We start from the raw sequence: 13,034 nt of genomic DNA on the forward strand, positions 1-13,034 counted from the left end.
CTGCCTTGGCTTCTATGTCATCAACGCAAAACCAGAATGTTTTAGAGGAAAAGGGATAAAATATGTACATATATTAAGATGTAGCACTGTGACGTCATATGTGTTATACTTCATTATTTGCATCATAGGCTTTTCTTTGTTAAACCCATAGTCATTTCTCCCTGGGATTAGGATGGACCTGCAAATTCCTCATGCTCTCCACACTGGGGAATTTTAAATCTGCTGGAATTTTACATAGGAAATAAAATAATCAAAATCTGTATCATGTGAGCGCTTTTTGAAAAATGCCTTCAAGTGCTGTCTTCTTGTCCTTTCTGCTTCCCATCCGTTGCCTAATACGGGACTGTACTGTCACAGTGCCAGTAGTGGAATGCAGTGAGGCTTCTGTGCCCGAGCAAGCCCTTCGAAGGCCCCAGCCTGCCTCCTGTCTTGTTAGTGGAGGTAACTCCAGCATAGTGGGAGCTGTGTACCAAGTGTGAGATGTTCATGGCATGTCAGGGGCTCCTCTCTTCCTCCAAGACCTGTGAAGATTCTGTTCACAGCACTTGATACATGAGGAAGACACATGATTCTAATCAACAGGACAATCCTTGTAGTTATCCCTTACTTGTAATGATTCTTCTTTTAAATTCCTTTTTTGCATAATTAGCCTAATTTTCAAGGAAAGGCAAAAAAGGTATGCAGTGGGATGTTAGAGCAGATTCATTCACTTATATTTTCATGTAAGTGAACTTGTACAGTTGCCAAACAGTTTTATTTAACTAAAATCCAGTTACTCGGATTAATTTTTGCACCTAAGGGCAACTCTAAACTATGCTTTCTGTCTTGCAGTTGAGGATTTCTGCAGCATGAGAAAACTGCTGAGGTACAGACAGTCCAGTCTGCTTCTGCTCTTGGCAACAAGCGTTGTCTTAAGACCCAAAATAAGTCCGAGTTGCCTAGAACTGTCTTGCTCCAGCTTACTGCAGGACTAGACAAATGAGGTGGATTGTGTTTGTGCACTACATTGTACTATTCCTTATATGCGGATTGTATAAAGGAAATAAGCAGTGATGAAGAACACACTCTACGCCTAAGGCCCCAAATGCTACTTTTGATGCCTGACATAGCTCTACAAGGAGCTTTTAACTCCTGCTGTTTTCATCCACTTGCTCACATTTTTATGCCCTTTTGCAGTCAATCCTGCTCTCTCTAGTAAACAACGGAGTGACCAAGCACCACATGCTGAAAATGAGCTGAAAGGAAAACTCCAAACCTTAAGTGTCTGCAGAACTAGTTTTCAGTTGCCCTTCCTCTCTTAAAGTTTGAAATACTCTACTTCTGCAGCTTCCTCTTGTTTTCATATGGCTTGGGACATAAACAGCATCATTAGTGTCTTCACCTCACCGCCCTCAGGTCTCTGAAGAATCTTTCAGGGCAATGAAAACATTGTGAATTAAAACTTTTCATTTGCTACTTAACATTTTTCTTCAGTTGCTTCAGGACTGTTCTGCTGGTCATTATACATAAAACTTCACTTTCCAAGTGGCATGCATAGATCCTTCCAGTTCAATGTGGTCTAGTCCTGTTAGGCACAGAAAAAACATTTAATCTTTGTCTTCCGTGCCAAAAAAAAAAAAAAAAAAAGTGTCCAAAGGTGGCTAAATATCACACTGAAGTGGTATTTTGTCTAGGGCTACAATAAGGCTTGTTTAGTGAGTTGTGTGAGCGATGTCAGATAAGAGATCGTTAGCCAACAGCAGCAGAGTTGGAGCTGAACAGACAGGCAAAACGTGGTACCCTGGCTTTATGGGCTCATGTGTTGGGTGAGGCATCTTTCTAGCCAAGTTCTGATACTCAAACCACTTCCTACCTTGCTTCCAAAAGTAGTCAGCAAACCCCACCTATGCTGTGTTCTAAGGAAGACCAATACAATGTATTTCTTATCAGTCCTATAATGATACAGGAATGTGCCTGGAGCTTTAGACTGTTTGAAGGAAGAGTTCAGGAACTGGAACTGAAGACAACTCTAATGTAACATAGGCAAAAAAAAAATGAAAAGTGTTTTGCCAAATTCCTTATCTGTAAAACATTTCTCACTATGTGTGCCTAATGCAACAAGTAGCTGCTCCTGGTAACAGTTACAGGTGCTTTAATTAGTGTGCCTTAATAGGTGCTTTAATTAAAAGTCCACCATGACTTAAAAAAAAAAGGAACAAACCTTCAGTGCTTTTGTAGCCTTCAGATTCTCTGTCAGGTGAGGGATGGCTGCAGTTAATCAAGATGATTATGGCTAACTGATTGACTTATGATTGCTTTTGAAGAGCCAGGAAATACGCTAATGTCTCCTGTTCCTTAAGATCCAACAGGATGATTCACCGGTGGCAGAGTCAAATGTAAATTCAGATGTTTTGGGGCGTCTATAACCACAGGAGCAGAGTTCTAAGGCACACTGGTAGGCGTGTGCAGAAGGGTCCTGAAAACTTTCCCCAGATTTGATTCTGGAACAGGATTTGTAGACCTTAAAAATGCTGCCAGTATATCAGAGCACCAGCTTGGAAAAGCTGGTGTTTTGGGGCCACCTTCTGTCTGTTTAATAATATTACACTGTGAGATTAATTTATGTTTTGTGATGTTAAGCATCAGAAGATCACCAGTTTATCACTGTGCAATGTTGTTGCCCTTTAAAAATAATTACATAATGCTTTCCTGTACAGTTCTGTAGACTGTAAGCAAACCCTCAGCCTCATGGATAGGGAGTTATCACTGCCTCAGTAGAGCTCCTCTCCACAGAGGCTTGTCAGCAGGCTTTCTGTGCTTGGTACTAATACTAAACTGATAGGGAGAAACAAAATTGGCTAACAGAATTCCAGGTTTTTTATGTAGAAAGATACCCTGAAGCGAATCTCTTCTGTAGCAGCTATGATGTATTTTGGTAATGTTACAGCTGATGTTTTGTATTACTTAGACACTAACCTTTTAGAGCTGAGGGGCCAAGGTATAATGTGGTAACACTGTCCATTCTTTCCACAGACAATACTACTGGTATGATGAGCGGGGAAAGAAGATCAAGTGCACTGCTCCTCAGTATGTTGACTTCGTCATGAGTTCAGTGCAGAAACTAGTGACAGATGAGGATGTCTTTCCAACAAAATATGGTATGTCTGCTTTTGGATAGGTGCTTCCTGTGGCTATTTGCAGATGCCTTAAGAAGGTGAAAGTTGGCATTCAGGATATGTATTAATACCAGGCAGTTTTCTCACTTGTTTGTTTGATTCCACCCCACACCCTCCCACATCCACACACCCCCCCCCTTTTTTTTTTTTTTTAAGGGAGATTTTAATTTTTGGTTCATTCTTGCAGTAAGAAGGACTTGCACTGCTGGCATATGAACTGGGGTGAAAGGCTCACAATCCTGTCCCTCTTATATTTCATCATCAGTACATCTTTTTCTTCAAGCATTTTGAGATCTTCTAGCCTGCATTCAGAGAGGATAAAAATGTGAAAACTGTCAGCATGTATGTGTTTGATACAGCCTGCTACCACTAAAATTTAACCTTGTTGTTTTACTATTTCCTTTAGAGCCCTGATGCATTAAGGGGGAAATAAATTGGATTGCCAGGAATGTGGCTTGTCTTCCTTGCCCAACCAGGCCTTGTCTCACAGATTGTTTGCAATCTTCCTTCCCTTCCAAAGATTAAAAATAATATGATTTTTAAGAATTGAAAAGCAACTTTTAACTCAAATTTGTATCCTAACAAGAGTGCTACATGCAATGCCTTTGGCTAAGGTGAAAAAAATAGAGACCTGACGTTATGGTAGGTGAGCTTAATCATGACTAAAAGCAGCTGGCTTCTTGAGCCCCTTCAACAGATAATTGGGGAAGTAGGACATTACAATATAGCAAATGTTAAGCTAGTAGCCATTGCTTACAAGCATCTTGATCTGGAAAGAGGCAGTGTCTAGTAAGCCAGCTGCAGCTGAACTTTTTTCTCTCTTTTTTTTTTTTTTTTTTTTAATATGATTGTTCAAGGGCAACGAGGGCCTTTCATGCAAGTGATTTGTCCATGTGGTGACGATGCACTTTAGACCAGTAGCATACTGCGTATTATGCATCACACACAGGATGGCAGGCCTTGCTTTTTTGCTTGCCTCAGTTTCACGTTCAGTGTTACTAAAGTAGTTGTCCAATAATCGTCCTTTACTGGGCAGGCACAGTACTGGTCCAGCAAGCACAATTTCAACTGCACATGACAGAAGGCACCCAGTATTTCCTTCCATTTCTTTTTCCATTTGATAGAATTCCAACAATGAAATGAAGGAAGTCATTATATACAGTTAGTCGAACTGCTGCACACTACCAAGGCCCGTGTACCTTAGCTTCCATTTCAGGATCTGTGAATTGGTCTCCCAACCATTACGTACTTCCAGGGAAAAAATCTGCTACTCCCGGACCATCTTGATAAGGACCGGAAGAACCTCTCATTTTTACAGCCAGTAACAAAACATGTGGTTTTAAAGAATGACAACACTTGCTTCTTGATTTTTGGACCCTTAGGGTTTAAAACTTAATTTCACATGAAAATGCTTAAAACCTCCTTAGATTCTTCTTCCCCTGAATTCCTGTAAAAAGAACAAGATGAGAGGATGATACAAGGCCCACAAATGGTCTGCTGTATAAGGTGGGCTAGTTGCTCTTACCCACAGCTCAGCCCAAACAAATGCTGCTGTGGGGCTGAAGGTAAGCAGCTGGAGATATCATGGCGTTTTTCTCTGTCTTCCTTTCAGGCAAGGAATTCCCAAACTCGTTTGAGTCCCTAGTGAAGAAGATCTGCAAGTACCTGTTCCATGTGCTGGCCCATATCTACTCCTCACACTTTAAGGAGACTTTGGCACTGGAGCTGCACGGACATTTAAACACGCTCTACACACACTTTATCCTATTCATCAGGGAGTTCAACCTCGTGGACCCTAAAGAGACCACCATCATGGACGACCTCACAGAGGTCCTCTGCAGCAGCAGTGGGAGCAGCAGTAACGGGAGCGGCAATGGGAGCAGCAACAGCGCGGGAGCACAGAACCACGTGAAAGAGAGATGAGCCCTCCTACAGGATCAAAACTAACATTAAAAACAATATTATATATTCTGTGTGTATGTGTATGTATATGTTCAGATATACATACAGACATATACAGCAAGGAAAGCTGAAAGAAATTATGCTGCCACCACAGGATGTGTAGTCGTATGGGACTGTATGGAGCTTTGGTTTGATGCGCCACCTGGCGAGAAGTTGCACCAGTTTTATTTTATTTTCTGTCCACTCCTCCTTTCACCTATTCAGATGGATAATGAGTGCTGATTTTAGAGAAGAGCCAAGCTTGAGAGTGGGGCCACTCTTGGTTTTTTTGGTTGGTTTATTTTGTTTATTTGGTTGGTTTTTTGTTTTTCTTTCTTTGGTCTTGAGTGCAAGCCCTTTGTCTTTCTAGGATGGTGGTCCTGCCATTTAAAAAGCATCTATTATATTATAAGAAGTAACTTTTACTTTGAAGTGGCTTACAATGCAGGTTGGTTTCAGGTTTTTTGGGGGGTGGGGTGGGGGTGGTTTTTTGGTTTGATTTTACATAGACTGCCCCTTACCCTGCCAAAAACTACCCAGTTGAGTGCATCTTGCCCTTTGTTAGCTTGGAATGGGAAGAAAACTCCTGGCTTGACTAGAGTAGCAACTAGGGGCTTGCTACATGTTGAAAGTGGGCATGACTCTCCAGTTGTCCCATCTACCTGGTCACAACATGTGAACATGCAAGAGAATCCACAAGCCTTTCTGCTTATTGCTCCTACAACATATTTACTCTTTTCTCTGCTTCCCTGCCTCCTCTTTTCCCAGGCACACCTCTACAAATAAAAAGAGTAAGATCACTGGAGTCCAAAACCCATGTGCAAAAGCCACCACCATTTGCTTCCCATTGAACAGAGAGAGGCCCAGGGAGGGGGGAGAAGGGTACATTGAGTCAGTCACCGCCTGTGCTAGAAAGATGGCTGTTGGCATAAAATTATATTGTTGGCTTATTTTAGTTCATCTGTTCTATAATAATAAAAACAAATCTATCAGCCATAAACTTTGTTTTTGTGTTTGAAGCGTCAAAAGTCAGTGGAATCTACCCGTAGAGCTTCCCTTTCACCACTGAATGCTGTTGGCCCTGCTGTCAACCAGCTTTATAAATAACTGTTTGTCTTCCACCCTGTAATCTTACATTTATAATCAATTCCTTGCCTTTTCTGGTAGTGCTAGGAACCTCCTCCCCAGGTAATCTGAAGATTAGCACTCCAGACATAAGCAACACTTGGAAAGGAGCAAGTTTCCTGTTTGTACATACTTAAAGTCTGCAAATGCAGTGGGCTCCTGGATATTTTGCAGTGAATATTGTATCACACTATCTGTAGATACAGTATTGTATCAATATTGTATCTGGACAGTGATATTACTCTTTCCTTCAAATTTCCACTGTCAGCAGTCAGTATTTACAGTTGGGAAAATGCCAAATTTTGCTTGCAATTGTGCTTCTATCAAATCTGTGGCAGCTTCTGAGACTTGTTTGTTACTGGTTTTGGTCATTATCCTGAGGTATATACATCATTAATAACTGACCTGGCATGAATCCTAGAAGGTTTTCCTGAATGAGGTCTGTAACTGTAGTAAAAGTCAGTGAAGAGAAGAAAAGGAGAGCAAGTGAAAAAAAAAAAGAAGAAGGAAGAGCACCAAGGATGTGTGTGTGTTGGGAAGCATGAGCAAGAAAGGAGGGAAAAAGGAGAAAAAGAAAAAGCACAAGAAAGAAGAAAGCTTGTGAAGAAGTGCGCAAGAGCAATAACAGATAAAGGAAGAAAAATGTGGAGGTGAGAAAAAGAGCAAGAAGTCATAAAAGTGAGACAAAAAGAGCAAAAAGGCACAAGCACCAGAGAAGGGGAGGAGTGAGAGAGAGAAAATGACCTCAAACATTGTGAGCCCAGAATTGTCCTGTGTTGTTTGTTTCCAGATTGTGGGTACCTTGTGAACCTGCAGGCAAATGTGCTGGAGTCTTGCTGACCTGCTCAATCTGGGTGCTGTTAACACAGGTGTTCAAGAGCACTGCTTCCCCACCATGTCCTCCTGCTACGGCCTCCATATGCAGACAAATATTCCCATTCTGTCTCCATTCACGCTGATGTGAGCCTTTCCATTACAGCTCCCTACACTAATACCTGAAGGGAAAACCAGAGGTGTGATAGCAGAAGCTATCAGAGCAATGCCATTGTAAGGCCCTGTCTTACTTGCAGTGAGAGCATACAGTAGAGCTCAAGGTAAGAAAGTAAGAGCAAGGACAGGAAGCCGAACCCAAGTATTTCTGGTAATTTATTATCTACTTGTAAAAATGCATTTGCAGTCTAACTCTAAAAGACCATTTAGAAATTATACACATTTGGGAAAGGTTTGACTTAAATAAGAGGCAGTTCAGCTCTCTCTGGAAAGGCTGACCAGCTACAACTCTGAAGTTTCAGATCACAACACAGTGATACCGATATCAAATGCAAGGGTGACTATACCTTAGCTTCCCACAGGAGAACTGACAGAACCTCGTAGGAAGTCTGGGAACCCAGGCATTGATGCAAAGCAGCAAACCATTAATTCAGCTACCAGGAGAACAGTGAAGTACCACATTACCTCTGGAAGAGCCTGCTGTCGTTTGTGGCAGCTGTCTGGAGTTTACTCTGCAGACATTTGATATTCCTGAAATCATAGACACTTCATCTAGCAGGGTAGGGTTTTTTTATATTTTTACAAGCAGTTAACAAGAACACAAATAATGAAACCTATTTTAGTGTAGCCTATCTCATTGGTTTTAGCAGTGGAAATAAGTAACACACTGAAATAGTGCTAACACTAATGTTCTTATTGTCTGGAGTAAATGTTACTATAAAGCTCAGCCTCAAGGTGTCCAAGCATATTTCAGAGGTTACTGAATTATGCTGTAGTAACACTAGATACAGAAGTGCCACTAAGTCTTCAAACTCTTCTTGGTTGATGCCACTGAAGCCTGTCGGTGACCATCTATGCTTGCAGTGTGTCACTGACGATCCACACTGTAAGCACTGAGCCTGAATCCCCTTGTATCTAAAAGACAGGCTTAGGGCTTGTAACACTGAGGAAATTGTCATTGCTGCTTTAAATGTGTTTTTGTAAATTGTTTAAAGCGCTGTCAGAACAAGAGAGGTACCTTAACTATGCTACATTCAACCGCCCCTCTTGCCCTAAAACATACCATTGTTTAAGGGGTGCTAAATAAATAACTAAACAAAAACCGTAAAACACCCCAGAAAAATAACCAAACACTGCTAGAAGACACCTTTTGAACTATATACATACACACACACATACCCCCATCATACATGCCTTTTGCAAGCATTGCCTTGTCAAAGTCTCGGCTTTACATCTGCCATTGCAGAATCCCTAAGCAACTTTCAGGCCTAAAACCATGGCAGTGAGCACAAGCTGTCACAGGGCTAAAGTCTCTCCCTTAAAACCAGCAACAGTCATATGGATGTTTTGTAGGACTGTGTTCCTGACATGGTACTCTGGACACACACGTGATGTGCTGAAGAGCTGAGGGAGTATAAATTTATAGCAATGGGGTGAAATGTTTGTTATAGCAAGCTGAAACACTCCCCCCCACACACACTCCCCTGCCTCCCCACCCCCCCATTTTTGTCATTATCAGTAACTCTTTGAGGCTGCAGTGTTCTTAGGAAATCCAAGGATAAGTGCCTGTAAATAACAACCAGAGGAAAATAATTTCTTCATACCTGCCATCTGGAATAAATACCAGCAGCAGGTAAGTAAGCACCAAGGTCAGCAGCTTGTGTCCATTACATGGGCTACCTCTGGCCATTCATGGGAATGGGACACAGGAACAGTGCCACCAGTCTTTCACACAGCAAGACGGCCATCTTTAGCTTTGACCTCAAGGCAATGAAACTGTGTAGAGATCATGGGACCAGCTTCACCCCCAACCCTGAGAAAGGTCCTGAAGTGGCAAGCTGTAAATTGTCAGGCATCTACTACTTCAGCCCAGCAAAATCAGAGCTATGCCCTTCTTACTTGCCTGAGAATTGCAGAAAGTTACCAAGTCTGAGATCCCATAGAGCACACTCATTTTATATACGAGTAACAACCTTGTAACCAAGAATTTTAAGAAAATCGACCTTGCTTCTAACAGAACACTTTTCTGATGAGAAGATCTGAGGAGGAAGAAAGATGTGTTCTGGCTCTGAGATACCACCAGTTCTGGCCAAACATGCGCATACTGAGGTGCTCCTGGAAGGGACTGGGAGCTAAATGTTGATGCTGTCAGGTAACAATTAGCTCCTGCACATTAGCAGAAGACTAAAAGACTGTCACAGAAACAAGCAATCCCATAAAAGAACAAGCCAACTTTATGAGCGCTTAGTAAGTATGCTGATCTCGTACAAAGCCATGCTTCATCAAACAAGCCCTTACTCACATCTGTCATGTAACTTGTCCCAGCCAATCTTTAGCTCACCATTTCAGCTGTTAACAGAAAGACTCGAATCCAGAAATACTCTTCCATTATCTAAACTGAGGACAGAGGAATAGGTTGTTGATTTATTCTGTTCAAACTTACTAAACAAATGAAACCAATGTTCATGTCTGTAGCACAAATGGCAACACCAGACAGTTTAAATATAGTTCTACTGTCCAGGTGCTGGCAGTAGTTACAGCACAGAATTCAGACTGGCTAAGTTATCCATGCTGCTGAGGCAATACTAGTGCCTGAATATAAGCTCAGTACCTGAAGGATTTAAAGACAGATCTGGTATCTTTACATGATACAGATATATGCAGTACAGACAAATCCCAATATTCCCAACGGAACTGATGATATAAAGTGAGAAAAACACCAAACAGCTGGCAAAAACCCCTCAGTGTGCTAATGGGGGTCTCCATTCTTTTCAGGGACAGAACTGTTCTGGTTGTGACGGCTGACATGAACAATAAGACTTTTCAAAGCTAGGTTAGCATGTGACTCAGAGAAAACAAATTGTTGTGGTGAAGCATTCAGATGAGAGAACATTCAGAGAGTTTTGTCCAGCCAAAAAAAAAAAAAAAAAAAAAAAGACTAGCCTCACTTCTCTATGTGTCATCATCTGCTAATTCTTTTCATTATGTCTAAAAGAGGCATTAAAACATTCTCTCACAAAGAAGTGGTGCAATGTCCCTTACATAAAACTCCTCCTCCTTTTAATGGTCTCTGGGATAATTCAAAAGAAAGGGTACAAAGAGCCTGGGCTAGACAGCCTTTCCGCTCAGCAGAGAGCAACCCTCTGCAACATCAGCTCAGCTACAGAAAGGTCAAATGCCACCTCACAAAGGACTTCGGCTTCTCTGAAACCACTGCTTCACCTGTCATCAGTAAGGCTTAGAAGACACTTGCCCCGAAGCAAGTACTGCCCTCAAGGACTGCAAAAGGAAACCTAAAAAAAAGGAAAACAAACTGGCCTTGGCACCAGTCACTAATTTAACTACCACGTTGAACCAATGAAATGATCCGGGGTTCCCCCAGAAGGGCTTTAATGCAGGTGTACAAGGAGTTGAAGGTGAATCCTCAGTCTACTAAAGAAAGGCTGCACAGCTCTCCAGCACCACATACTCATTAGACCCATAAGGCCACACGGTGGTTATAGAGTCCCATTCTACTTCTTTCTGCATGGAAATCTCCCTCAGCGCTGGTGAGGCCGCACCTGGAATACTGTGTCCAGAGAAAGGCAATGAAGCTGCTGAAGGGTCTGGAGCACAGGCCTTATGAGGAGCGGCTGAGGGAACTGGGATTGTTTAGTCTGGAGAAGAGGAGGCTGAGTGAGGGGAGACCTTATTGCTCTCTACAACTACCTGAAAGGAGGTTGTAGGGAGGTGGGTGGTAGTCTCTTCTCCCAAGTAGTTAGCGATAGGACGAGAGGAAATGGGCTTAAGTTGCACCAGGGGAGGTTTAGGTTGGATATTAGGAAAAATTTCTTCACGGGAAGAGTGCTCAAGCATTGGAACAGGCTGCCCAGAGAGGTGGTGGAGTCACCATCCCTGAAAGTGTTCAAAAAACGGGTAGACGTGGCACTTTGGGACATGTCTAGTCTAGTCTACCCTTAATTGTTTTAGTGTGGACTTGGTAGTGTTAGGTTAATGGTTGGACTGGATGATCTTAAAGGTCTTTTCCAACCTAAACGATTCTATGATTCTATGATTCTATGACTGAATTCTTTTAGGAAAGATTTATACTTGAAAGCTCTATTTCCAAGCAGATGAGATTTCCTAAATTACTTCTGTAACAAGTAAAAGTCTTCTGTAACAAATCTGGAGACACTGGTATTGCAGACAGCCAGAATACTTACAACTGCCTATTAAAAGAATTTACTTTTATGAATAAGGAGAACCATATGCTTGGCTCCACTTAAAAAGGATAATCCAGAACAGAACTGGAAACTGACATTGAATAAGCCAAGATTTTTACAGTTACATGAAATCTATACAAAACCTGTAACAGAAATAACTCTGTGTCCTTTTCAGCCAGGTTTACTGACACTCAACAATTTAGGAAGGTTAATTTCAATCCTTGTGGCTATAAAACCTGTCTCAACAGGAGTAAATAGGAGAAGCAGAAGACAAATTGTGCCTAAGACCAGCTGTACCTACTGCAGCAGAACTGTGAAAACTTTAGCTACTTTAAGAACATTTTCAAGAGAGCACAAATAATAGTAAATGTCTTCGAATAATCTTACCAGTTTAAAAAACTGTTTTAAACTGGCTTAAATGAAATCTACAGAACAGATGCTGTGATGTGATCAGAGCATCACAGTCCTGGCATGTGAAAAGGACTGCAGCTTGGACAGGTTGGACAGGTAGTTCCTAGCAAATCTTAAAATGAGATGTCCATCAAGACCTCAATATTATTCATCATTGTGAATTCACTAATTGTTATACCAGTGACACTCGCAGTCTGCAGAAGACTGCACAGTGTCACCTGAATCGCAAAACCTAGCCCCTTGCAATTGCAAGCAATTCTGCAGTGTATGTTCAGCACAGAGATACAGGGCGCGTTTGTATCCTGCACTCCCAGCCCCAAACTCCCCATTGCACACCGTGATGGCCTGAAGGTCAAAAGCCATACTTATGACATGCTGCAGGAAAGAACAGGAGACACTCAGGGAATGACCAGTACCTGCCCTGCTCCAAATCAAGCAGAGCTCAGTCTGAACCTCCTTGTTGAGCAACTACTGGGCTACCTGGCAAAGGGAACCATGCTGTGTTGTGCATGCAGATAAGGTAGCTCCAAGCAGAGCCACTGAAGAGGGAACGTGCATTTTGCAGACCTTCACGGGAATGCAGCCTGAGATAGGCTGGAACTGCTCTTTGCCACTCACAGTCTCATTGATCTGTTTGTGCTTAGGGGCCAAATCAGAACTGCCAGGAACCTGTGGGTGCTGTTAAGACTGGATAGGACCTGAGTGCTGGTTTTGTGAACGCCTATCGGCACCTGGCTGAGAGCTGGTTTGACATCTTCACAAACCTGGCCCTGCCACATGGATGTTCATGGACCATCGTGGAGATCAGATACCCTGGAATCACCTTTCTTCAGCTTACATTTGATGGATTTAGTAACAAGATGGCAACCCCGTGAATGCAGTTAATCTTGTGCCATAACCACTGCTTAAATGTGAAAAAACAAAAAATACTCCAATCCATCAAGGAATTCCGATTGGATTAGAAGCCCTCTGTGCTTCATTATAATCTCCCTGATGAAGGCAAAAAGTGAAACTACAGCTGGAGAAGGGAGATTAAAAAACCCATTACAACAGTTTAATTATCTTATTACTGGATTAACATTCATTTCTGATCCAGGTGCTCCTCAGATAAATAGCTCAGGTGGTTTATAAGAGGGTTGTTTTATTTTGTAGTTGTAGTGGTTTAGCCCCAGCCAGCAACTAAGCACCACGCAGCCGCTCGCTCACTCCC

At 42.1% G+C, this 13,034-nt stretch overlaps 1 protein-coding gene across 4 annotated transcripts in view; it reads left to right on the forward strand.

The window, feature by feature from the left end:
- Positions 1-6,072, forward strand: part of MOB2 (MOB kinase activator 2) — a 126,216-nt gene extending 120,144 nt beyond the window's left edge. For all 4 annotated transcript variants that reach the window (XM_075712071.1, XM_075712070.1, XM_075712069.1 and 1 more), the window contains 2 exons: positions 3,013-3,137; positions 4,768-6,072. In XM_075712071.1, coding sequence (XP_075568186.1) covers positions 3,013-3,137; positions 4,768-5,078 — 436 coding nt within the window. In that variant the 3' untranslated portion in view covers positions 5,079-6,072. The remainder of the gene's footprint in view (positions 1-3,012; positions 3,138-4,767) is intronic.
- The last annotated feature ends 6,962 nt before the right edge of the window (positions 6,073-13,034 follow it).

Source organism: Pelecanus crispus, chromosome 6 (assembly GCF_030463565.1).
Source record: "Pelecanus crispus isolate bPelCri1 chromosome 6, bPelCri1.pri, whole genome shotgun sequence".
Classification (NCBI taxonomy): Eukaryota; Metazoa; Chordata; class Aves; order Pelecaniformes; family Pelecanidae; genus Pelecanus; species Pelecanus crispus.